The 24,314-nt window shown below is 44.2% G+C and overlaps 1 protein-coding gene across 1 annotated transcript; it reads left to right on the forward strand.

Moving 5' to 3' along the window:
* The first annotated feature begins 2,148 nt into the window (after nt 1-2,148).
* cdk12 (cyclin dependent kinase 12) lies at nt 2,149-23,779 on the forward strand. Its single transcript, XM_072442879.1, has 14 exons — nt 2,149-2,755; nt 2,836-4,048; nt 4,428-5,081; nt 9,490-9,669; nt 10,224-10,363; nt 10,444-10,614; nt 11,434-11,623; nt 15,606-15,662; nt 16,392-16,493; nt 19,407-19,484; nt 19,563-19,679; nt 20,175-20,306; nt 21,002-21,204; nt 22,602-23,779. Exons 2-14 carry the CDS (start codon nt 2,916-2,918, stop codon nt 23,081-23,083), a joined length of 3,639 nt encoding a protein of 1,212 aa, XP_072298980.1. The 5' UTR covers nt 2,149-2,755; nt 2,836-2,915; the 3' UTR covers nt 23,084-23,779.
* Nucleotides 23,780-24,314: the final 535 nt, after the last annotated feature.

Below are 24,314 nucleotides of genomic sequence, written 5' to 3' on the forward strand. Positions count from 1 at the left end.
TTTGCTCTATTTCAGTGCACTTTTATTAAGCACTTTTATGTGTTAACTCTGTAAAAGGAAAACAAAGCAGCTACAAATCTACAAATTGTTGCCTCACCTAAATATCACACTAAATATCATGCCATGAAATTAATTTAATAATTCAAGATTTGGATATTGTGTACTTGTATTGTATTGTGTCGTATTGTGGTACTGGTTTATAATGATGATTATAACAGCTTTATGGTCCATTTCCAAACACAGGTACACAAAATTACATTTTATGCAGAATTAAACTATATTTGTGTGTCAACAATACGAGACCATTGATAATTACATGAACGTGATTCAAATTAAAACACATTTTTACCACCAGTTACCTACATTAGTTGAGTAGAATAAAACTTCCAGCTCCCTATTTATACCATGGCTCTTCCTGTTATATGCTATATTTTGAGAGATTTTTACAATTAAAGATGAGTTTACAGAAGTTCTTGAGTTACAGTCAGAACATGACTGCAGGAACCGGAAGTCTGTTACTACAGTTCACCATGGTGATGATCTCTCTAGTTTTAGTATACCTCATTGTTTCTGTCCATCCACACAAAAGCTCGACAGGAATAGGATCTCTGGCAGCCTAAAATGGTGCTGGTGCGACATCTACCTATGTTAAAAAACATTAGAACAAAATTGCACTGGAAGTAGAACTTGAATCCGAGACTTTATTTATTTGAATAGGCTAGTTTACATATTCCGAGGATATATAGATCGTGGTAATAATTACAAATGAGTAGTTTGTCTTTATCTATGGTCATTACCTTTAATTGGGGTTCCAGAAAATAAAAAAATAACAGCCCATTTGCCCAATCATCAATAGAAACAGTCACATCAAGGTAGGATAGAGTTGTGCTTACTCAGCTTTGAGAAATGTAACATCCAAAACAAACATTTTACTGTATTATTTTTGTAACAACTGTGTAAACCTCATGACTGGTTTGACAAGAAAATCCTACAGGTGGGTTAGCTTTTTGCTGAGGTGCAATGAATTCAATCTTAATTACAGCCTCGCTGTGACTCCTAAAGAATATGCCATTGTAGTTGATGCTGTGACCAAAGAAATGTGTCAACTTTTTAAGACCACTGTTACTGATGAAAGTATGTCCACACTGTCTGTGACTGACACCGCCGTCGGAAAAGCTTGTTTTACACCGGTCCATAAGAACAACAGAAGAATACGTGCTCTATATCAACAAGATGTTGACTCTGTGCCCGCGGCTATTTTCTACTGGAGAAACTTTGTCCCAGACATTATATGGAAAAAAGGATTGACTTTGAATCAACGTTATTAAAAAAAAATAAACATAAGATGAAAAATGACTCTTTTAAATTAATTCATACAATTTACCCCACTAATCATTTTATGCTAAGATATATTAAAACAATTGACACTAACTGCAGTTTTTGTAAAAAATACCCTGAAACAATTCTCACTAATTGTCATCTTTTTGACATTCCTTTAACTTGTTGTTGTTGTTATTTTATGGCGATTGGTATCCAAGTGTTACATTACTGCCAGACTTTATTCTTTAGACTTTTGTGTTTTTTCCATTCCTTTAGCAGTTATTATTGTTTGTTATAAATGTCCTGTCATAAAGAATCTTGACTATTATAAAAAAAAAAACTCATGACTCCACTTCCTTATTTTGAGTTGGTCACGCCTACTTTCCGCCAGTGAGCCAATCAGAATCCGCAATGACAACCTGCTAAAAACGTGGTTTTACTCAGAAACAAACGAAAAAACTTAACGTTGTTTTTATCATGTGTTATTGTTATCAAGTAATTATTTGCAATTTACAGAAAATGAGAACATTATACTATTCCTGTTATGGTCAAAACTGTTCCTTAAGACTGAAAAAAGTCCCTTAAGATTGAAAAAAACGGCTATTTCAATAGCTCTGCATTCTTTTCTTGCAAATACACAATCTTCACAGTAAAAGTAAGTGTTTTATTTGATAATCGCGTGGCTGATAAATGCTGTTGGCGGAGTTTGGAGGAAACGAGCTGTTCAGACGCCGTGGAGTTCAGGGGCGGGATCATAGACGTGATCTGTGTCCTGATTGGATGCGTTGGTGAAACTGACGTGATCGACAGCGCTTCAGCATCCGGTTTCTTCCGCCGTGCGTTGAACTCACCAGTCTCGGGAGCCACAATGGCGTTTGGAGTTTCCTTCAGATAGGGCTGTGGATGTTATTAAATCCACTAGCATCGCCCTAAATATAGGCCTGGTTGACTCCCAGAGCCATTAAAAATAAACTGGAACATCTACTGCACACGAAAATACAATGATTTCTGATCATTATTGAATTTATAGAGGATACATCTTACATTAAAGGAAACATGTAAACAGCACCAACCGGGTCAAGTTTTATTTGTGGAGAAACGAGCCTCATTAATGAAGATTCTGCTTGTTTCTTTCTAAGATCGTAATTCCCTGGAATAGTACACCTTTACTTAACTTGGCACGGCACGGACAGCTTTCACAAAGGGACTTTTTCTTTTTACACGCCAGCGTTTAGCGGCCGGGAGCTAGCTAGCAGTGCTAGCTAATCTGGGAAGGAGAGGACGAGACCGCTTCGATGTTTGTTTTGGACCCTTTTTCAAGCACTAGCTCAGTAGGACCACATTATTGACCGGTCCGGGGAACAGGATCACAGCTTTCTGCCCTGGAAACTGCGTGGACCTCGGTGGAATGAATCAGCGTGAAAGGAGACAGGACGTAAGCGGCCTTGTGTGTTATCAGGTAATTTTGACTCGCGAATTCTTCCTTATAACGCTTTATTTTGCTATTTTGTGTAGCTACAGTTTCTCTCCCGTTAATGTATTTCCTGGACCAGCTGGGCCCAGGCACAGGAGAGGTACCGAGGCCGGCGTAAGGGATGCCTGGGTCGGACCGACATCCTGGGACCAAGAGGAAGTCTGATCCTGTGCCACAGGCCGCTCAGACCTCTGCCGGGGATCTGAAGAGCAGAGGGAGCAAGGGCCAAGTCAAGGCTTCTATGTCCTCTTCCTCTTCCAAACGTAAGCGACACAAAACTAATAAAAACCGTGACATTTCGACTCCGGACCACGATGATTTTGCCCTCGGTGATGCAACGCCACCTGGCGTCAACGCTGTGAAGCCGCTGGTGGAGTACGACGACATCAGCTCAGATTCGGACACTTTTTCAGACCCACCATCCAGGCCTGCTGACAGAGAAGGAGGGGACCGCCTGGGCCTCTCGGATGATGATGATGATGATGATGATGATGACGGGGCCAACATTAGAAGGGAAAACAAGGGGCACAGGCACCCCCGTAAAAAGGCCCGGGACCCCAACAAAGTAAGAGACTCTGGAAATGGAGAGCATGGTTTAAAGAAAAAGAGCAGTAAAGACAGAGACAGACTAAGTCAAGTGAGGAGTAAAGACGGGGGACTGTCCTCAGGGTCCTCCACCAAACACCAAACCCAGCCTGAGGATGGTAAACGTGCGGAGCTGTCCTCACAAGCACAGCCTGCAGCCAGTGTAGGCAGCAACACTTCCTCCAGCACATCTTCATCTCGTAGTAAGGAGAGCAGCCGCTCAGGGAAGACTCGCAAAGACCGACAGCAGCGCAAAGAAACCAGAGGAGATGGAAGTCACAGTTCCTCTCAGAGGAGCAGGACAGATAGAAGCCATCGAAAAGTCTCCAAGAGTCACAAGTCGAGCCCTAAAGGAAAGTCCACTGGCAGGAGTAGCCCCCGGAGAAAGGGCACCAGTGCTGCCCTGTCCCCCAGTCCCAGACGAGGGGCCGGGAGTGTGAGCCCTGTGGGCTATGGACATCAGGGGGACGATGGCTACTCCAGACGGAGGACCCAGCACAGTCCCAGCCCGTACGGAGACGTGCGGCGCAGCAGGCAGAGGTCGGTCAGCCCCTATGGAGGCCGACACCGGTCCTCCAGCTTTGAGCGCGACAGCAGCCCGTACACCAGGAGGCGCTCCATCAGTCCTTACCCCTCAAGAAGGTCCTCCAGCACCAGCCCAGTGTCCAGGTCGGTGGGTTTTCTATTACGCAATTATTTAAATGCTTTAAATGACTCTGAACAGAAAACATCTGTGGCCTCTGAACTTGTTTTTTCACTGTGTTATCTAATATGAAACTTCCACATCTGAGATAACCTCCACGAGCACTTAGGTCAACTATTGGCGACTCACCACTGTTGAAATGTTTGTAGACTCACTCTGGCCTGACAATAATAAACCCGGCTGTGACGACATTTTGCAATTGTGTGCCATTGAATAACACTTTACAAGTACACGTTTGCACCAGTTGTAAAACGACAGATGAACAGAAATGCATGTGAGGGTCTGATATTGTGTGCTTTGGTGTGAAATATTATGTCTTCATGTTTCACTTTCGTCTGTTCATAGACGCTCCGGTCGCTCTAGGAGCCGCTCGCCTCTGTCCTACTCCTCTCGCAGGTCGTCCTCTCGCTCTCGCAATAAGAGGCACCAAACCTCCAGCGGGACAGGCACCGCCCACAGCAGCCGGCCCACCAGTCGTTCCCCTTCCAACCGCCTCCCTCTCAACTCTAGCCTCGGGGCCGAGCTGAGCCGTAGGAAAAAGGAGCGTCAACAGGCAGCAGAGGCGGCCGCACGAGCCTCTGGGGCCGCTTCGCCGTCTGTGTTTGCACGTAAAACCACCAACGCCACAGCTAAACCCACTAAAGCAGAACCCACGCCGTTACAGAAGGACACTCCCCCAGAGCCTCCATTGGTACAAACTCCCCACGAAGGATCCAACCACGATGACCACAGCGCTGCCCCGGTCTCCACCGGGTCTTCTCCTGCTCCGCCCGCTCCGTCGTCTCCTCTTCCGCCTTCTAGTGCCTCCGCCTCACAGCTCCCCCCTCCTCCACCTCAGCCCGACCCCACCGGGCCACCGCCACAACCCGCTACAGCTACAGCAAAGTCACCGGCGCCGCCTCCGAGCGACAGCCCGATGCGCCCGACCACACTACACAAGACGTCGACACTTCCCCTGCTGCCCCTGCCCCCCATGCTGCTGGGCAACGCTCAGGACAGGTGAGGCCCGCTCTGTGAGCTCGTGTACGGGACAGTCACAGCACAGCAACGTCAAACTTTGCACTATTTTAGTTGTCAGTAGGTCAATTGTGAATTATTCGGCTCACAAAAGGGGTGTAACGATTCAAGTAAATCACAATTCTGTTTGATTATTGATTCAGGACCCGCAATTCAATTCACGATTTAAAAAAAGAAAAGAAAAAAAGATAATTTGATGTCATTCAAACTTAAGTGGCAAAAAAAATGCTATTTCGTCTTTCAATTATTGTTATTGTAGATAATAAAAATAAATTAAACTACAAGGATTAACACTGCAGCTCTGTGTCTCCACGCAAAGTTAGGGGCCCCCCAGCAATTTCAAAGGCCCACAAGCACGCGTGGCATCGCGGCGTCATAAGAACAAGATAAATGTGTTGTTTTAAACCTCGTTATAAGCATGTAAAACAATTTAAAGTACTTTTATCTTTTATTTGATATGAAGAGCACAAATACTGAATCATATAAACCAGAGATCACGATCTTTAATACTGTTTAATTCAATATAATAATGTTTCTTAGATACAAAATAAATACTGTTTACAGCATTTGACACAAGGAGATCTTGTGGAATATATAAAATCACAGCCTACAAAATAAACTACTAACATATATACATTGCCCCGATGCTAACAACTCCAAAGGGGGCGGGGCCTTTGGATACTTCCACATTGACACCGCTTTAGTTGCAAACAACTTTAAAAAGACTGAATTGTGGACCGAGTAGAGATTGACGCCCGCCAACCTAGATATCACTTTTGGGGCCGGGCATTTCCGTGGACACCCGAACAAGACCGAACGCAGCGACCAATCAGATGCCCGCTTTCATCAAAATTAGATCACGGACACCGCTCGGCCAATGCGAGGCGAGAAGACTGCGAAGTGGCATGTCTGTCAAAACGAAACTTAAGCGATGAAAATGCCCCAAATTACTAGTTTAATCTTGATTTTTTTTTTTTTAGATGCATTTCGATGCGGGCCCCCTCCTAATTCAAACCCCGTGCCCGCCGGAGATTTGAGTGTTTACGGGCCCCGGCCCCCGTCTATTTCGCAGCCTGGCTCTGTTTCTCCGCGCAGCTCTGTGTCTCCGCGCAGCTCTGTGTCTCCGCGCAGCTCTGTGTCTCTGCAGCTCTTTTTAAAAAAAAAAAAAAAAAGAGAGAATTTCAGTCATTCAAGCTTAAGTGGCAAAGAAATTGCTATTAATTTAGTCTTTCAATTATTGTTATTGAGATCGTCATTTGTTATAGTAATTTATTACATTTGTCCACGTGACATTAGTGTGTAAATCTGCCACACAGATACGAGACGCGCTCAGTGAACTGTCAGGACACGTGCTGCAGTTTTAATGTTTTATCGCTCACTTTTGGGTCGAGACACTTAAGAATCGCCAGATTTAAGAATCGCATTGTTTCACCCCGAGCTCATAATATAACTGTAAGAAGTAAAACAAACAAATGAGTGATTTCAGTTCAATTTACAGTTGAAAGAAGGAAACTACACTTACTTTATATCCATCTGTTTATGCGACAATATCCTCACTTTTTTTTGCTTAAATGTTTCATAAAGTTAGACTTGTGAAAGAAGCAAATTGAGGATTTGAATGTTGTTTGGTCCTAGTGCCAACAATCATGAGTTTCTTCTCACAATAATCGTAATGGTAAAATTGTATAATTTGGTTGAGTACTTGGCCAGTAAATATGCGATAAAATGTTTACGGTTGGTATTTTTAAAATTTTGAAATTCAGGTCGGTCGGGTTACTGGAAACACACCTTTTTCTTTTTCTCGGCCTTAAAAAGCTCTAGATGAAAATAAAGTTCCTTCCATTTGTCTTGTCTGAGCAACTCCCTGAGCAGTCTCTCGAGCGACATGCACGCTGTGGCCACGCCCCCATCACACCTGGACACAACCTGAGAGCAGAACAATTTACACGCCTTATTAAAAGATTTGCAGCGGTCATTTCCTTGCTTTAGTCCACGTGCCATGGAAAGGAGAAGTCTGTTCTTGACGCTCAGTTCCGGCCCTGGCTCTTCACTCGCACCAGGGAAGATTCCACATTGCTCTTTACTCTCACACGGCAACAGATTGAGTCGAACGTTGAGTAGACCATTTGTTAAGAATCCCTGGATAAAATTCTGGATTTTTTTTATCAGTTTTGAAAGCGGGTGCTCAATAAAAATGTCATTAGGCTGAGTATAAAAATATGTCTGTTTGCCGTAACCCGACTGACCCGGTATAGGACTAGCCGACTGGGGGAAAAAAAAAAATCAGCATTTTGTTAAAATCTTATCTTTTGTCTATCATCCCAAGGGACAAATAACGCATTGCACGACTCGTATCCATCTACAGTCCTCCACATGCCTCTGTATTGAACAGACCATGTATATTTCCTTTGGTTTTGTTGCTTTGCCTCTCTCTGTCCACTGGTGTTGCCACCGCTCATGTCGTTCTGCATCATGGTGTCGCTTCATATTAAATTTGACCTGCGCTTTGCATTCTGGGAGGGAAACACGCCCAGCAGCGTAATCACAACAAACATGGCGGCGCCCTTGTCTTCGGCATGTTCCCCCCGCTCGCCTTCGTTACCAAAATAGTTTAAATATCTTAAAATCGGGTTGATCGAGACATTTTCCGTCATTGACTGTTGAAGCCTGACCCCTGGCGGTCACTCGGAAACAAAAAATGGCGACGATTTGGATCTTTTTTTTTTGCCTTCAAAGTAAAAAAAAAAAAGAAGAATTTACCTACCGACCGACCCACTTGAAAAATGTTGGGTCGAGTTATAGCAAACATACAATTTTTAATTGGGATTGCCTTATCAACAAATCCAGATTTTATAGTAAATATCATGACTGTGACCAGCAGGTGGCTGACCCTTCACTGAAAACATAATCATTTATTCTGCTCTCTCTGCGCTCTCTCTACTCTCTCTGCTCCCTCTGTGCTCTCTGCTCCCCCTCCCTCTGCTCTCTCTCTGTGCTCTCTCTGCTCTCTCTTTGCTTTTTCATTGCTCCCTCTCTGCTCTCTGCTCCCCATCTGCTCCCTCTCTGCTCCCTCTCTCTGCTCTCTCTTTGCTTTCTCATTGCTCCCTCTCTGCTCCCCCTCTGCTCTCTCTCTGCTCCCTCTCTCTGCTCCCTCTCTGCGCTCTCTCCGCTCCTCTCTCTCTGCTCCCCCTCTGTGCTCTCTGCTCTCTGCTCCCACTCTGTGCTCTCTGCTCTCTCTGCTCCCACTCTGTGCTCTCTGCTCTCTCTCTGCTCCCCCTCTGTGCTCTCTGCTCTCTCTCTGCTCCCCCTCTGCTCTTTCTCTGCTCCCCCTCTGCTCTCTCTCTGCTCCCTCTCTGCGCTCTCTCCGCTCCTCTCTCTCTGCTCCCCCTCTGTGCTCTCTGCTCTCTCTGCTCCCACTCTGTGCTCTCTGCTCCCCCTCTGTGCTCTCTGCTCTCTCTCTGCTCCCCCTCTGCTCTTTCTCTGCTCTCTGCTCCCTCTGCTCCCCCTCTGCTCTCTCTCTGCTCCCCCTCTGTGCTCTCTGCTCTCTCTCTGCTCCCCCTCTGTGCTCTCTGCTCTCTCTCTGCTCCCCCTCTGCTCTTTCTCTGCTCCCTCTGCTCCCCCTCTGCTCTCTCTCTGCTCCCCCTTTCTGCGCTCTCTCTGCTCTCCCTCTACTCTCTCTGCTCCCCCTCTGTGCTCTCTGCTCTCTCTCTGCTCCCACTCTGTGCTCTCTGCTCCCCCTCTGTGCTCTCTGCTCTCTCTCTGCTCCCCCTCTGCTCTTTCTCTGCTCTCTGCTCCCTCTGCTCCCCCTCTGCTCTCTCTCTGCTCCCCCTCTGTGCTCTCTGCTCTCTCTCTGCTCCCCCTCTGTGCTCTCTGCTCTCTCTGCTCCCACTCTGTGCTCTCTGCTCCCCCTCTGTGCTCTCTGCTCTCTCTCTGCTCCCCCTCTGCTCTTTCTCTGCTCTCTGCTCCCTCTGCTCCCCCTCTGCTCTCTCTCTGCTCCCCCTCTGTGCTCTCTGCTCTCTCTCTGCTCCCCCTCTGTGCTCTCTGCTCTCTCTCTGCTCCCCCTCTGCTCTTTCTCTGCTCCCTCTGCTCTCTCTCTGCTCCCCCTTTCTGCGCTCTCTCTGCTCTCCCTCTACTCTCTCTGCTCCCCCTCTGTGCTCTCTGCTCTCTCTGCTGCCGTTTCCAATTGCAGGGGAGGTACTTATTATTTGCCCTTACCAAAGCTTTTTACCAGAACATAGTTAATTTAAGCTCTCATAACGTTTTGCAAATACAAATCAGTTTTTTCTTACCCATTCCAAATGTTGATTAGCCACAATAATTCTCATTCTTATTTAAAACTAATAAATAATACAATTTCCCAGCAGTTTTTGACATCTAAATGTGGTTGCAGTCCAAAGAAGTCCACTCCTCCTCAGAGGTCTTCGAGGAAAGAGAAGGAATCTCGCAGCCGGACGTCCATCATCGACCTCCCCCTCCCGCCCACTCTGCTCGGCGGCGACGCCTCCCCGCCGCAGTCTCCTGTCCGCCAGGCGCCCTCGCTGCCCCAGACCACGCTCAGGAGAAGACCAAAGTCAGTTCACACATTCTTTAAAGTCTCTGTCAAGTCTCTGTGACATTAGAGGTGAGCAATATCTGTGGGTCAAAAGGGTTTAATGTGATTATTATTTTGTTTGGACCTCAATCAATACCGTATTTTCCGGACTATAAGTCGCACAAGCCAAAAAATGTGTAAAAGTGTGAAAATAACAAATAATATCACATATAAGTCGCTCCAGAGTATAAGTATAAGTAGCACCCCGGGCAAAACTATGAAAAAACGTATACAGTACTTATAGTCCGGTACTTCGCATGACTTTTTAATGTGATACAACAACTAATTTGACTATAAGAACATTTTTTTATCTGGACAATGCAGACTCTTAAATGCATACGAAAAGACCATTTTATAATAAAGATTGTGGCGTTATTAAATCAAAATGTAAACAAGGAATAAACTCCATTGGTGACTTAATACATTTATAGTCTTCTGTCACTTTATTTCAACCTTTTATTTAGTTGGAAAAAGTCTCCCTACGTATAAAGTTCTTGTTTTATCCGTATCTAACAACATTTCCTTCCTTTCAGGATTTGCTGCCCGCGTTACGGCGAGCGCAAACACAACCTGAGCGACTGGGGCAAGCGTTGCGTGGATAAATTCGACATCATCGGGATCATCGGCGAGGGAACGTACGGCCAAGTCTACAAGGCCAAGGACAAAGACACGGGTGAGAGTCGCCTGAACCGAGCGCCGCCTCCTTGCCCCTTTTGTCTCGCGCTACATGAATGTTTTCTCGCGCTGTGGCAGGGGAACTGGTGGCTCTGAAGAAAGTGCGGCTGGACAACGAGAAGGAAGGTTTCCCCATCACGGCCATCAGAGAAATCAAGATCTTACGACAGCTCAAACACCGCAGCGTTGTCAACATGAAGGAGATCGTCACCGACAAGCAGGACGCGCTGGACTTTAAGAAGGATAAAGGTACAAGACGCAAACAAACGCTGCTAAAACTCTTAGAATGCCTGAACGAATGTGGAATAATACCTTTACATTTTAATAACGTTTTAGTTTAGTATACGGCTAAATCGTAGTCCTATTTGGATAATCGACATCGTTATCTGGACTACGGATGTTGAGGTTATTATGTTAATCGAGTATCGTGATTATTCAGGTCACACTTTAATCGGAAGAACCAAAAACATATAATTGTTAAACTTTCTAGCATTTTAGTTCGATCTCTCGTCCAAAAAACAGACCAAAATGTAAATAACTTTATTCTTTGTCTGGCTGTTTTTGTCACGTTTACCTTTTATTTTGTCTTTTAGAACGTTACATTCTGTAAAGTGGCTCGCAAACCTGAGGAACAGTCACACGTCAGACCACAAGAATAAAAGAAAATGAAAGATTTCACAGTTGTCACAGTTTCAATAATCGTGAATAATTGTTAAATTGTGAGGTTTGTCTCATTAATCGTAACACAAAAAATTTCTATCAAGACGTCCCTGATCTGAACTATACATACCTTTTTACACAAACTGTTTCAGATTTTTGTCGAATTATACACTTTATTCTTAAATACTCTATCTAGAAGCCTTTAGTCACCATATTTCAACTTTTATATGTTAACGTATTTAAAAATTGTAAATGCTCAAGAGAAATCGTTCAACATGTCAACTCCTCAAACGAAAGGCGTACTACTCGATTACTCAAATAACTGTTCGCTCCTGCCTTGAAATGGTTTGCCGTATTCCGCCTTGATCCTTGTGCGACCCCGCCCTGACCCGTTGTGTCGTGCCTCAGGTGCGTTCTACCTGGTGTTCGAGTACATGGACCACGACCTGATGGGCCTGCTGGAGTCGGGCCTGGTGCAGTTCTCTCACGAGCACATCCGCAGCTTCATGCGTCAGCTGATGGAGGGCCTGGACTACTGCCACAAGAACAACTTCCTGCACAGAGACATCAAGTGCTCCAACATCCTGCTCAACAACAGGCAAGTCGCTCGAGAAACGGTTTTGTGGCTCGCGTGAAGGCTTGAAACGTAGCCCGACAGCCAGACTTGAGCTTTCTGTTTATTATATCTGCCGAGGAGTTCAGTCTGGTATCCACTTCCAAACAAACTCAGGGCCGTGGACAGGTTTGTGGTCCCACTATCTGTAAAATGACAGCTACGAAACATCAAACGTCGGCAAACATCTTAAGCAAACTTAAGATGTAATGGTTTCTGGTTCTCATGTCTGGTGATGTGTTCTAATGAAAACCTGGTTCTGGTTCTCATGTCTGGTGACGTGTTCTAATGAAAACCTGGTTCTGGTTCTCATGCCTGGTGATGTGTTCTAATGAAAACCTGGTTCTAGTTCTCATGTCTGGTGATGTGTCCTAATGAAAACCTGGTTCTAGTTCTCATGTCTGGTGATGTGTCCTAATGAAAACCTGGTTCTGGTTCTCATGTCTGGTGATGTGTTCTGATGAAAACCTGGTTCTAGTTCTCATGTCTGGTGATGTGTTCTAATGAAAACCTGGTTCTGGTTCTCATGTCTGGTGATGTGTCCTAATGAAAACCTGGTTCTTGTTCTCATGTCTGGTGATGTGTTCTAATGAAAACCTGGTTCTGGTTCTCATGTCTGGTGATGTGTTCTAATGAAAACCTGGTTCTGGTTCTCATGTCTGGTGATGTGTCCTAATGAAAACCTGGTTCTTGTTCTCATGTCTGGTGATGTGTTCTAATGAAAACCTGGTTCTGGTTCTCATGTCTGGTGATGTGTCCTGATGAAAACCTGGTTCTGGTTCTCATGTCTGGTGATGTGTTCTAATGAAAACCTGGTTCTTGTTCTCATGTCTGGTGATGTGTCCTAATGAAAACCTGGTTCTAGTTCTCATGTCTGGTGATGTGTTCTAATGAAAACCTGGTTCTGGTTCTCATGTCTGGTGATGTGTTCTGATGAAAACCTGGTTCTAGTTCTCATGTCTGGTGATGTGTTCTAATGAAAACCTGGTTCTGGTTCTCATGTCTGGTGATGTGTTCTGATGAAAACCTGGTTCTAGTTCTCATGTCTGGTGATGTGTCCTAATGAAAACCTGGTTCTGGTTCTCATGTCTGGTGATGTGTTCTAATGAAAACCTGGTTCTAGTTCTCATGTCTGGTGATGTGTTCTAATGAAAACCTGGTTCTGGTTCTCATGTCTGGTGATGTGTTCTAATGAAAACCTGGTTCTGGTTCTCATGTCTGGTGATGTGTCCTAATGAAAACCTGGTTCTAGTTCTCATGTCTGGTGATGTGTTCTAATGAAAACCTGGTTCTGGTTCTCATGTCTGGTGATGTGTTCTAATGAAAACCTGGTTCTAGTTCTCATGTCTGGTGATGTGTCCTGATGAAAACCTGGTTCTGGTTCTCATGTCTGGTGATGTGTTCTAATGAAAACCTGGTTCTGGTTCTCATGTCTGGTGATGTGTCCTGATGAAAACCTGGTTCTAGTTCTCATGTCTGGTGATGTGTTCTAATGAAAACCTGGTTCTGGTTCTCATGTCTGGTGATGTGTCCTGATGAAAACCTGGTTCTGGTTCTCATGTCTGGTGATGTGTCCTGATGAAAACCTGGTTCTGGTTCTCATGTCTGGTGATGTGTTCTAATGAAAACCTGGTTCTGGTTCTCATGTCTGGTGATGTGTCCTGATGAAAACCTGGTTCTGGTTCTCATGTCTGGTGATGTGTCCTGATGAAAACCTGGTTCTGGTTCTCATGTCTGGTGATGTGTCCTAATGAAAACCTGGTTCTAGTTCTCATGTCTGGTGATGTGTCCTGATGAAAACCTGGTTCTGGTTCTCATGTCTGGTGATGTGTTCTAATGAAAACCTGGTTCTGGTTCTCATGTCTGGTGATGTGTCCTGATGAAAACCTGGTTCTGGTTCTCATGTCTGGTGATGTGTTCTAATGAAAACCTGGTTCTGGTTCTCATGTCTGGTGATGTGTTCTAATTAAAACCTGGTTCTAGTTCTAATGTCTGGTGATGTGTCCTAATGGAAAACCTGGTTCTGGTTCTCATGTCTGGTGATGTGTTCTAATTAAAACCTGGTTCTAGTTCTAATGTCTGGTGATGTGTTCTCACAGACTGGTCGGTTCAGTTCTGTGCCTCGAGCCCCTCAGAGCGGTGTTGACTGCCGCCTGCAGCTGTGTTCGACTCTATGCACTGCTTTCACTGCTGTTTGTGTCTGGTGTGAAGGGAATGCAGCTCGAAGTGTCCCGCACGCACACCAAAAGAACACGTCACTTGTTAGCGCACTGTTTACAGAATAAAAATGGTCCACTTCTTTTATTCATGTCCTCAGTTTCTTAGAATTTTGCACGAGGGCTTTTTATTTCGCTTAATCCCTAGCTCGACAGACTCCTTCACAATCTCCTCAAATGCCGACCGATCACAGGACGAACCATTTAGTTTTGCCTGAATTGATTTGTCGCCCCGTTTATTGATTAGTTCCCAAACTTCATTTCTCCACTTTCTCTGTTGTTTGCTGGCGCTTTGACCTAGAATTGTGACTTTATCCCAAAAATGTGGCCTGTTGATGACGTTCAGGTCGGGTAAACGGGACCGGAGCGCTCGGACTGAAGTCACATTCTAAAAGTATTTATTTCTATTAAGTGATTGGTGCTGTTCAGTGTCAAACACAGGTCACTATGGGCTAAAGAAGAGATTTGACCTGCAGTTTGAATGTGGTGAAGCGATACTGATGTTATGGACCGATAACTTTCCTAAAAGTTGTTTGGTTATTTCAAACACTATAAAAATATATGTTGTTATCAAAGAAATATAGCTATATATTTTAAAATGTGTAGAACCAGTTGGAACACATGATGCCCGCTCTTTGGGGGGAAAGGTTTAACAGTTTGGTTATGTTTAGTTATACATTTATGGATAAGTTTTGTCTAAAACGTTTCTAGAGCTTTTAAAACTCTGTAACTTTGTCATTTCTGCGTCTTTTGGCTCAGAATAAAAACTGTGTTAAAGTTTACAGTTCTGTTAAGCTAAAGCAGCAGAAAGCCTCTGTCCTGGAGCTGTTTCTTCCTGTTTCTGAAGGACAGGCAAGTTAACACTCTTTCACTACCAAGGAACAACATCACAGACTGATATCTGTGCTTTTGGCTGAAGCCGATATATCTCAATCACGTGAATATCAGCCGATACCGATGCTGGCCCGATATATCGGTGCAACTCTTGAGGAGGGCTGGGCAATTTTTCCCAAAAATAGTATTTATTTCGCCGGGAGGCGAGGAAATTAAAATCTGTTTTGTTAGACAAATCGTGATGAACCCCAAAGTTGACTAATCGATTTATCGGTCAGTCCTGGCATAATGCAGGCTCACAGAGGAGCTGAGCCATTCGGCCCAATGTGTCTGAATTGGCCCAGAACATGTGATGATAGACTAATTTCTCAGAGAGTTGGAGTTGGATTGTAATAAAACACAAAGCGTTTTGAAGCTTAAAAAAAAAACATGTTTCCTCTTCGTCCTCTTCTACAGTGTGTCAAACGCTTGCACTTTCTGCCAGAGTGCCCCCTGGTGGCCGTTAGCTAGTAAAATCTATAAATTAGATGCAGTATTGTATCGGCAGCAGGGTTCAAAGCGTGGGGATAAAAAGTATCAGCTTTATGTCCAAAAAGTGTGATATTTTTCCCGTAGAGCTCAGAGCGCTTGCCCCGTCCAGACTGTTCATGATGTTTATGTGCACACATCACTTTGACTTCAGCCATTATTTTATTATGATTAACGCTGGTGGATGAAGTGTTTTTTCCACCCCATAAAAACAACGTTTTGTTTTTGCAAACACCGACCTGTCTGACTGCTCCAAACCTGTTTTCTGACATGTGGTTGTTTAAGATAAGTTGTTGATAAAGAGTGGGAAATTGTGTAGTTCTTAAGCTTTTACTGTAAGTTTCTTTGTTGGTAGTTTTATGATGTGGTGTTTTTCTTCTGTCTTTCAGAGGTCAGATCAAGCTGGCAGACTTTGGTTTGGCTCGTCTCTACAGCTCAGAGGAAAGGTGAGTGCGAGAAAAACAAATCACACCCAATGCAAAGCGGTAATGAAAGCTGACCGTAACCTAGTATTTGCATATTCAAGAGAGCTGCCACGTTGTGATGCAAAGTGGCAGCGAAACAGTGTAATCACAGAGAGTCGGATGGACAGACACACAGGCCTCAGGTCAGAGGTCACCAAGGCCATGCAGCAGGTGTGGTAGAGCTCGACTGTAGAACTATATTCCTTTTATCAGTTTGTGCCTAGCTTTTTTAAATGTCTTAAAGTTATTTGTTCTTTTTTAATTTTAACATTATTTTTAATGTTTGCAGTTTTCAAAACGTCCCACTAGATGGTGCTGTTGACTTTTAAATTGGCACAAAGAAGTCTGGTTGAAATGATTAGCTCTTAAAAACATTGGCCTTTCTAATAAAACACTATTAACATACAAATGATTTTATTTATCTGAACAATAAATGCACTTTAAATCCATTTGTTTCAGGAGGATGACAAATGCGGGTCGTTGCCAAAGCGATTAACAATTAAAAAAAACATATGTCTTTTAAATGGGGGGGAAAGTCCTCAAAATGTTGCACGTAATGGGAAACTGTAACCCACAAATACTTTAAACTGCGTAAACCACAGGATGTACGTGCCAGAGCAGATAATGGCGGACATCGTGCGTCTCCTTTACTTTTCACCGTCGTTCCTGCGCGACGAGAGTCTCACGTGTACTTGTACTTGTGCGTTGCAGTCGGCCGTACACGAACAAAGTGATCACGCTGTGGTACCGGCCGCCTGAGCTGCTGCTGGGCGAGGAGCGCTACTCTCCCGCCATCGACGTCTGGAGCTGCGGGTGAGTGCCTTTTAAGTGACCTGCAAAGTCACGCCAGAAAGACGTAAGAGGACTCATTAAAAACACAGCATTGATTTGACTGCAATAGACATATAAAATAATATCTTAATAAATGTATCTGACTGCAAAAACACAGCCCAATCATCTTCAATTATAACTGTTAAAGCCAGCACTTAATATAATATGTATTTAAATAAACTGCAGCCGAACTAAGGTTAAATTAAGACTAAAGAACATCTAAAACATGTCACTTTTATAACATCAAAAGCAAATCATTTACACTTAACTAGAGAGGTCCTCACATGATGTAAATACACTTGAAAAACCCAAACATAAAGTATGTCTGTGGGATTCTACTGCTGTACCCCTGAACTTTGACCCTCCATTAGATTTAGCTGAAGATGCTAACCATGCTAACACTGTTTTAGCTCAACACAAACCTCACCGTGTGGATTGTAAAACTCACCAACTGAATTCTAGGCTTTAAAATGATGATGATTTGATCAAAATATCCTGGATTAAAGGGGATTACGCAGATGTTGATAGAAGTGTGTTTGCTTTAATGCTGCTTTGGACTTTAGCCTGGCGATCGATAATAGTTGTGTGTCAAACAAACTCGACGCCTGGGTTCAAGAGGGTTTTCATCATCTTTGCACTCTTTAGTTTCTTCAATATTTTGACCACATTCCTGAACTTTCACTTTATCGGCCTCAGCGTGTGACGGTGTGTTTTTGGTCCTCTCTTTACACGTTCTTCCTAACAACGACTGAATCTCCCACCAATCGACCCACAAGCTTCATGCCCGCTTCACATGTGGATCAGCATTTATTCCAACCACATTTATTTTATCACTTTTCATTCACACAAGCGACTTTTAAGGAAGATTCCTCTTCCATTTTCCTAAAGTTTCTCCTCTTTCGATCCCGCACAAACATTCAGGGTCCTCTGGCTTGCACTACCGCCCCCTATTGGCAGAGCTGAAGTTGATAAAAATGAGTTTGCGTCTGAATGGGGCAAGTGAAGCACTAATCTAAAACATCTGCATTGATAGCTGACATTTAGACTGATGACTTGTGTCTCGCGAGGCTCCGAAATAAGCAGATTTAACCGGAAAAACGATTTATCGGTCGGGCTCTTCTTCCATTTTCTTCCTAATTCTGTCATTTGAAATTGTATTTGCCAGTCATCGTGGAACTGTATTTAATCTGTCCATTTCATTGGTTTAATGCTGAGCTAGGGTTCACGGGAGCTGAATATACTGGACTGTATTTAAGTTCTGACAGTGTGAGAACCGCCGCTGTAAACAAACCTTTTCTTAAACTTCAGAGATCAGCGTTGCAAAGACTCACTGCTACTTCCGTAAACGGCCTTTATTGTGCAGTTAAAGCGGCGCCTTTGCACAGGTGAACAGCTCCTCATGACAAGTGCAGCCGTTTAGTGCACTTTATGAAGGAAACTACAACATGGACTCAATTTAAAGTGCAATCCTGTAAACATTTATTTTTTACCGTGGGCTACTTTTCCTTTCTCTAGTTTCTCAGATTTTGTCCATGTTGAGTAAAATTTGTTTTGCCCAAGTACAGATGATGTAAAAAAGCTGCTACTTTTTCACACGTTTTGAGCCTGAGGCCGATACAACGATGCGGCTAATTTATAGATTTTAGAACAGCCTCTAGGGGGCGCTATAGCAGCTGACCTCACAATGAAATGAATCTTGGCCCACTCGAACCAGACCCGTGAGTCAAAGGGCATGTGGACACCTGCAGTTTACAGACTGGTGCGCATTATATATAGGTTTTTTTATTTGTAAATTAAGTTGTTGCAGCTTGTATTTAGGTGCGCTCAATAGTCCGACTTTCTTATTGTAAAAGCAGCTCTTTAGAAGAAAATAAGACTGCTGGGTGCTGTCTGTATATATTTATAGAGCGTTTTATTTCCAAGAAGCAGTAAATGTGCTGTTAGCATGCTAATGGTTGTCAGTGTTACTTACTTTAGCCTCTGGAGGTTATTCTATTTTATTTGATATAGACGGAACAATTGATTTACCCCAAATGCACTGTTTTAAGGGTTAAAGCGCCTGCCCATAAGGGGTCTTTTAAGGGTTTAGTTCAAATAAAACAATTCTACACAAAAGAAGACTGTTACCGTACATGAAACAGAAACAGGCACATTTCAAACATGTGAGCAGCTGTGGCCCGACTTTAACCACTTGAACCAACCTGCTTAAATGTTGTTTTCAGTCCGTAGATTTAGGCTAGAAGGACGTGACTTCCACAGTCTAGACCTCTTTAAGAGAAAACACAATCCCCCTGACGGAGGCTCCGGTGTTCATTCTGAGAGCAGAAAACTGCTGCAGCGCACCATCATTTAAACATTTAAAAATCTGTTTCAAAGTTGTGAAAAATGCTTGGAAACAAAAACATCGGGATACTGGGAATGCACTGGGTAATTAGCAATAAATATGGGCAGCTACAAACTGCAAACAGGAAAAACAACTGGCTGTTTTTAAGTGTTAGAAATCAGACGCAGCACCTTAAACGTAACGAGAGGCACCAGTCACACTCTGCGAAATCATGCATTCTGTCAAAAAGCAACGGTTGAACTCCATAAATGGTAAAAATGGAAAACAAAAGTGCCATTGTGTGTTTAAGGGCGATTCTCGTGCCGGCTAAGTTCTTGTTCAATTGCGTAAAAAAACGTCCGCCCACAACGCCGGCCCAAACGCACCCCGAAAATGCGACCCAAGTGTTTCTGAATCACAAACAAAGGAAATCACACAAACCAGGCAAATGAGACTAACTTTTTCCTGCCTACGAAGCAATTAGGCTGTTTTGAATTCATACTTAAATCTTGACGGTTCAGCACGAGCAAAAAGCGATATTTATAGATTTATTAACTCATTTTGTGTTGTAGGTGTATTCTGGGGGAGCTCTTCACTAAGAAACCAATATTCCAAGCAAATCAGGAGCTACTGCAACTCGAGCTCATCAGGTAAACGTCTTCTCTGGTGAATTACTCTCCCGTAAAGCTTTGGCGTTTGTACATCATGTCAAATGTGTGTTTCTCCAGCCGTCTGTGTGGAAGCCCGTGTCCCGCCGCCTGGCCCGATGTCATCAAACTTCCACTCTTCAACACCATGAAGCCCAAGAAGCAATACAGGCGCAGGCTACGTGAGGAGTTTGCCTTGTGAGTGTCTGGGTCTTTTTAAAGGTGCACCGTGCAACCTTTCTGTCCAAGGGCGCAGCGTGTTGTTGCTGTGCTTAGAGCAGTGGTTATTTACGTTTTTACACCAAGTAACACCAAAGAAAATTTTAGGGCTAAATCAGGTCCATAACGGAACTATTTTAGGGCTAAATCGGGTCCATAACGGGACTATTTTAGGGCTAAATTGCCTCCATAACAAGACTATTTTTAGGCTAAATTGAGTCAATTACGGACTATTTTTGGGTTAACTTCTCAAATAATCCTTAGCTTCATCTCTTGCATTTATACAGAAGCAGTAGCACGTTCACAGTGACGTTTGCCTTCCCAAAAGCATTAAAATGAATTAAAAATCACAGTGTGTGACGAGTTTACACCTTTGTTCCTAACCTTTTGAACACCCTGTCAGACTGCCATGCGTCTCGGCCCTCACTCCTGCACCTGTGCCGCTTCTGGTCTAATAAAGTTCTCTCTGGACAGTCTGCCGCTGACCGCCCTGGACCTGTTTGACCGAATGCTGACCCTCGACCCCTCGCGCCGCTGCACCGCCGAACAGGCTCTGAGCAGCGACTTCCTGTCCGACGTGGAGCCCAACAAAATGCCTCCACCAGAGTAAATAGCTCTTTCTGTTTTTCTTTAGTTAAGTGTGGCTAGAAAGCGAAAATAATTTGTTTTTTACAAATTGGATTATGTCTGAGCCGCCGCAAATTATAGAGAAACTTCCTGTAAATTTTGCTGTGGTAAAACATTTCTCAAACTGATGTTTTAACAGTCGACGACGCACTCAGTAATTGGATATTTCTGAGTGTATTTGTGTTATTTCCTGCATTTTAGACACTTCAATGCTTATGATTTCTTCACTACGATGCTCTTTTTTGTTGTTAATTATGTATTTCGACTTTCTTCCATACTACAGTCAACGGAGGATTATACCTGCCCAATCTTAGTTCAGTTTATTATGTATTAGTTTATATAAAAATGATTTGTACCAGATTACCCGTCGAACAGCGTGATGATTCGAGGTTAGGGCGGGCCGAGGCGAGTTATAAAATGCTGCTCGCCGTATCGCACGTCCGCGCTAAATTCCGTTTCTCTGCCACTTTGCGTCCGATTTGTAATATAACACACAGCGGTTTGCAGGAAGTGCGTGTGTGCGATTGTCCCGGTCCCACTGTCCCGTGAGCGCTCTTGTGTGGGCCGGTTTACCTGTGTCCGCCTCCATCGCTCAGGTGCAGATCCGACGCGTCCTCCTCCTCGTACGTGAGACCTGTGTTAACCTCTGTGTGTGTTTGTGTGTGTGCGCGCAGTCTTCCTCACCACCAGGACTGCCACGAGCTCTGGAGCAAGAAGCGGCGGCGCGCGCGTCAGAGCGGGGCGTCCGAGGATGTGCCTGTGCCCAAAGTGCCCCGTAAGGACCCCAGCGGGACGTCCGCCGGAGAGAACAGCCGGCCCCCTCCCAGCCCCCCGCCGCCGCCGCCGCCCGGAAAGCCCGCCGCCGTTCTGTCGGAAAGTGAGTGTTCAGGAGTGTTCACGGCGTCCGGTAGAAAAGTCGTACTAACGTCTGTGCTTCTTTCTAAACTGGGCACATGGTCACATGGTCATTGCGATGTGTTTAGTTTGACTGTTCTGTTTGTAGACTGCATGATGCGTCGAGTCTCACAGCTCTAAAGGCGGTGAAATGCTCTCAACCAAGTGCCAAGTACAAAACAACTTACTGCTGTCAACAAAATCCAACTTGCACCGTCTCTATAAATATATTTTGAATGAATCACTTATGACGACAAAGGTAGCCTGGACAGTCGTGTTCACTGTTTGACCCACACCAGAACTTCAGAAAAGGCCCATTTGTCAGTATTAAACGTTAAATGAAACAAACCACTGTATGATAATTAGATCTTTACCTTGTGTCGTTTTATCTGGAGAGGGGAAAACGGTGAGGTTTATGTCAGGAGTGTGTTTGAGGAGCACAAGCAGAAAAATCCAAAAAGCTAAATATGATTCTCGCGGTTCATGAAATGGTGGGTATCATTGATTTATCTGTTTTTAAAGGTACACTAACTCTTCTGATGGAGGGTAAGCCACATGCTTTGTCTCCATGGAGATTGTATTGCTTTGCCCTGCATTAAACTGGTCTATGTCCAAGAAGACAAGCAAGTGTCACGACCGGGCCAAGTTACAGGTCATATCTGTGGAAAGGTGACTCAAAAGAATTCATGATTTTTAAGTTTTTTTTGTATAATAAAAACACTACATGCAGTGTTTGGAAGTAACATAATACATTAATTAAAATACATATTCAAAATACTAATTTTGTGTTACTCTATTCTGGTACAGTTCAGAATACAGTTTTCTAAAATTAAAGGAACACTTTGTGGCATTTGATCACACAAATGTGGCTTCAAAACGCACAGTATCTGATAGAAAAGAGCACACAGCCCATGCGTTCATCAGACGTGTGTGTTCTTTCTTTAATCAGTGATAAATTTATAACAAACTGCGCAGTATTCACAGTACTCTGAAAATAAACACCTGCATTAAAATGTATTTTGAACATATTGATTTACACAGTCCCATCAAAGTATTCTCCCCAGCACTGAATGTTTTATTTCCTATATTGTGTAATTAATAATAAGTGTAAGTAAGTGTGCCACACTGTGGAACATTAACCTCTCCAAAGGGACCAGCAAGTGTGCGGAACCTCCTCCAGAAAAGTTACGTAGTGCACCTTTAATGAGTAACAGTGGACACTCTTTGACTGACCAGGCTATCACAGCATGCACTTGGGCATAGTTCTCACATTTTGATTCCTTTCGAGTGTTGTCGGTTCATATTCTAATAAACGCTGCGAGAGCTCTGACAGCGTCTCACCTGTGCGTGGTCTGAACTGTGTTTGTGTGGCTGCGCTAGGCCTGGGAGCTGCGGCAGAGCAGTTGAATCAGACGGAGCTGGCGGTGCTGCTGAACCTGCTGCAGGGCCAGAGCGACCTGAGCATGCCCCAAGTGGCTCAGCTCCTCAACCTGTCCAACGCCGAGACCCTCAGCCAGACCCTCTCCGCCCTCAGCGAATCTGCCGGCGACCACCACCAGGGCGCGCCAGAGGAACGCCGGCGAGCTGCGGCGCCGCAGCCGCCCCCCCCTCCTCCCCTGCCGCCGCCGCCTCCTCCTCCTCCTCTCACCGCCGCCTCGGAGCCCCAGGAGGCATCGCCCACGCTCAGCCAAGAGGACCAGGCCAACCTGCTGGCTCTCATTTTGGGCCACATCATCAAGCCACAGACTGAGGGGGCGGAACAAAGCGACGAGAGCAATGGCATCCAATCAGACGAGGCACTAACTCGCGCCTCGTCTGCCGCTACTACTGATCGCAAGGGCAAGTCTGGGTTTAGTCTCTAGGGAGCGACGGGGTTCGGTGCGGGGCGGGGTCAAGGCGGCGCGTACCGGGGAACGGTTGGAAAAATATGAAATCAAAAAAGTAAAAATTTCCCGGGCGAGACGCAACTTACCGAGAATACAAAAAAAAAGGGGGCGGAGGTAAATCACCAGAGAGGTGTGTTTTAGGCGGCGACCGTTCGTTACCAAAACCCCACCCCGTGACATTCCTGCAAACAGAACATCCTGCCCCCCTCTGGAAAACGGCCACTCGCAAATTCAGAGCGAAACCTAGCGCTCCTGCTGAATAAAACGTTTTCCCTCCTCGGTTTCCCCCACCATCTCCTTCCTTGTTTGTTTGTTTGTTTCCTCCCTCTCCCCCCCACGAGCTTTGTTTTTCCCGTATCTGTCCCATTTCCACGTGTCTTGTCGTCTCGCGTTATCTCATTATAGCGTCACAGATTCACCGCTGGAAGTGCTTCTTTTTGCTTCTGTAATGTCAGCATTTTTAAGAAGAAAAGTCTAATAAATTATAAAAACAAACTTAAAAAAAAAAAGAGAGGGAAAAGAAATAAAATGCTTTGGGTCTTTAGACATCACCTGCATGTGTTCTTTTTTCTTTTTTTTTAAACTTTTGATTTGTCACGTTTTGTTTCGACTGTTCTTCTGACTCATGAGTTCTACTGTGACCGAGTACTTTGAATAAAAAGTGTTTATGGAGCTGCTGACGTGGAGATGGTCACTGTTGTTTCTCCTGGACTGACAGTGCGGTCACGGCGAGGAATAGGACACGCCTCCTTTTAGCCACATTCACCGTTTTGAACCTGTTAATATTCCAACCAGAGATGGGCGTTATTGACCGAAATCTAATCTAGTTTTTTTTTTTAATGCAGATCGGCGTAGTCCGACCGCATCGTGCCCATTCGACAGAAATGTGTTCAAACGTGTCTATAAAATGTATAAATTTAGCTTTACGGTAATTATCTGACTGTGATGCGTCTGAAATAAATCACAAATGTGCAGAAATATCACTTTAAATCCTTATTTCAAAGTTTACATCACTTTTCCCCTCCCTCCATTTTGATTTGTCAGTTGTTTCTGTAGCTTTATTATTTTTTAAACCATGAACAATTTTCTCTATTCTTTTTCATATCTTCAAAATTATTTACAATATCTTAGTTTCAATACATTACTTGCCTATAATAAAACATACTGGAAAACTGCAAGCGTGGGTATTTGCTCCAAATTCCGGTGT

The sequence above is a fragment of the Eucyclogobius newberryi genome, unplaced genomic scaffold, assembly GCF_026437365.1.
Source record: "Eucyclogobius newberryi isolate DKJ021-1_F unplaced genomic scaffold, fEucNew1.0.hap1 SCAF_13, whole genome shotgun sequence".
NCBI lineage: Eukaryota > Metazoa > Chordata > Actinopteri > Gobiiformes > Gobiidae > Eucyclogobius > Eucyclogobius newberryi.

What these genes read in the sequence shown, in the direction of transcription:
- cdk12 (XM_072442879.1), top strand. Translation starts at nt 2,916, where the DNA reads ATGCCTGGGTCGGACCGACATCCTGGGACCAAGAGGAAGTCTGATCCT. An exon ending in CTACGTGAGGAGTTTGCCTT is followed by an intron (nt 19,680 to 20,174) that starts GTGAGTGTCTGG and finishes CTCTCTGGACAG; the next exon opens with TCTGCCGCTGACCGCCCTGG. An exon ending in CGCCGCCGTTCTGTCGGAAA is followed by an intron (nt 21,205 to 22,601) that starts GTGAGTGTTCAG and finishes TGGCTGCGCTAG; the next exon opens with GCCTGGGAGCTGCGGCAGAG.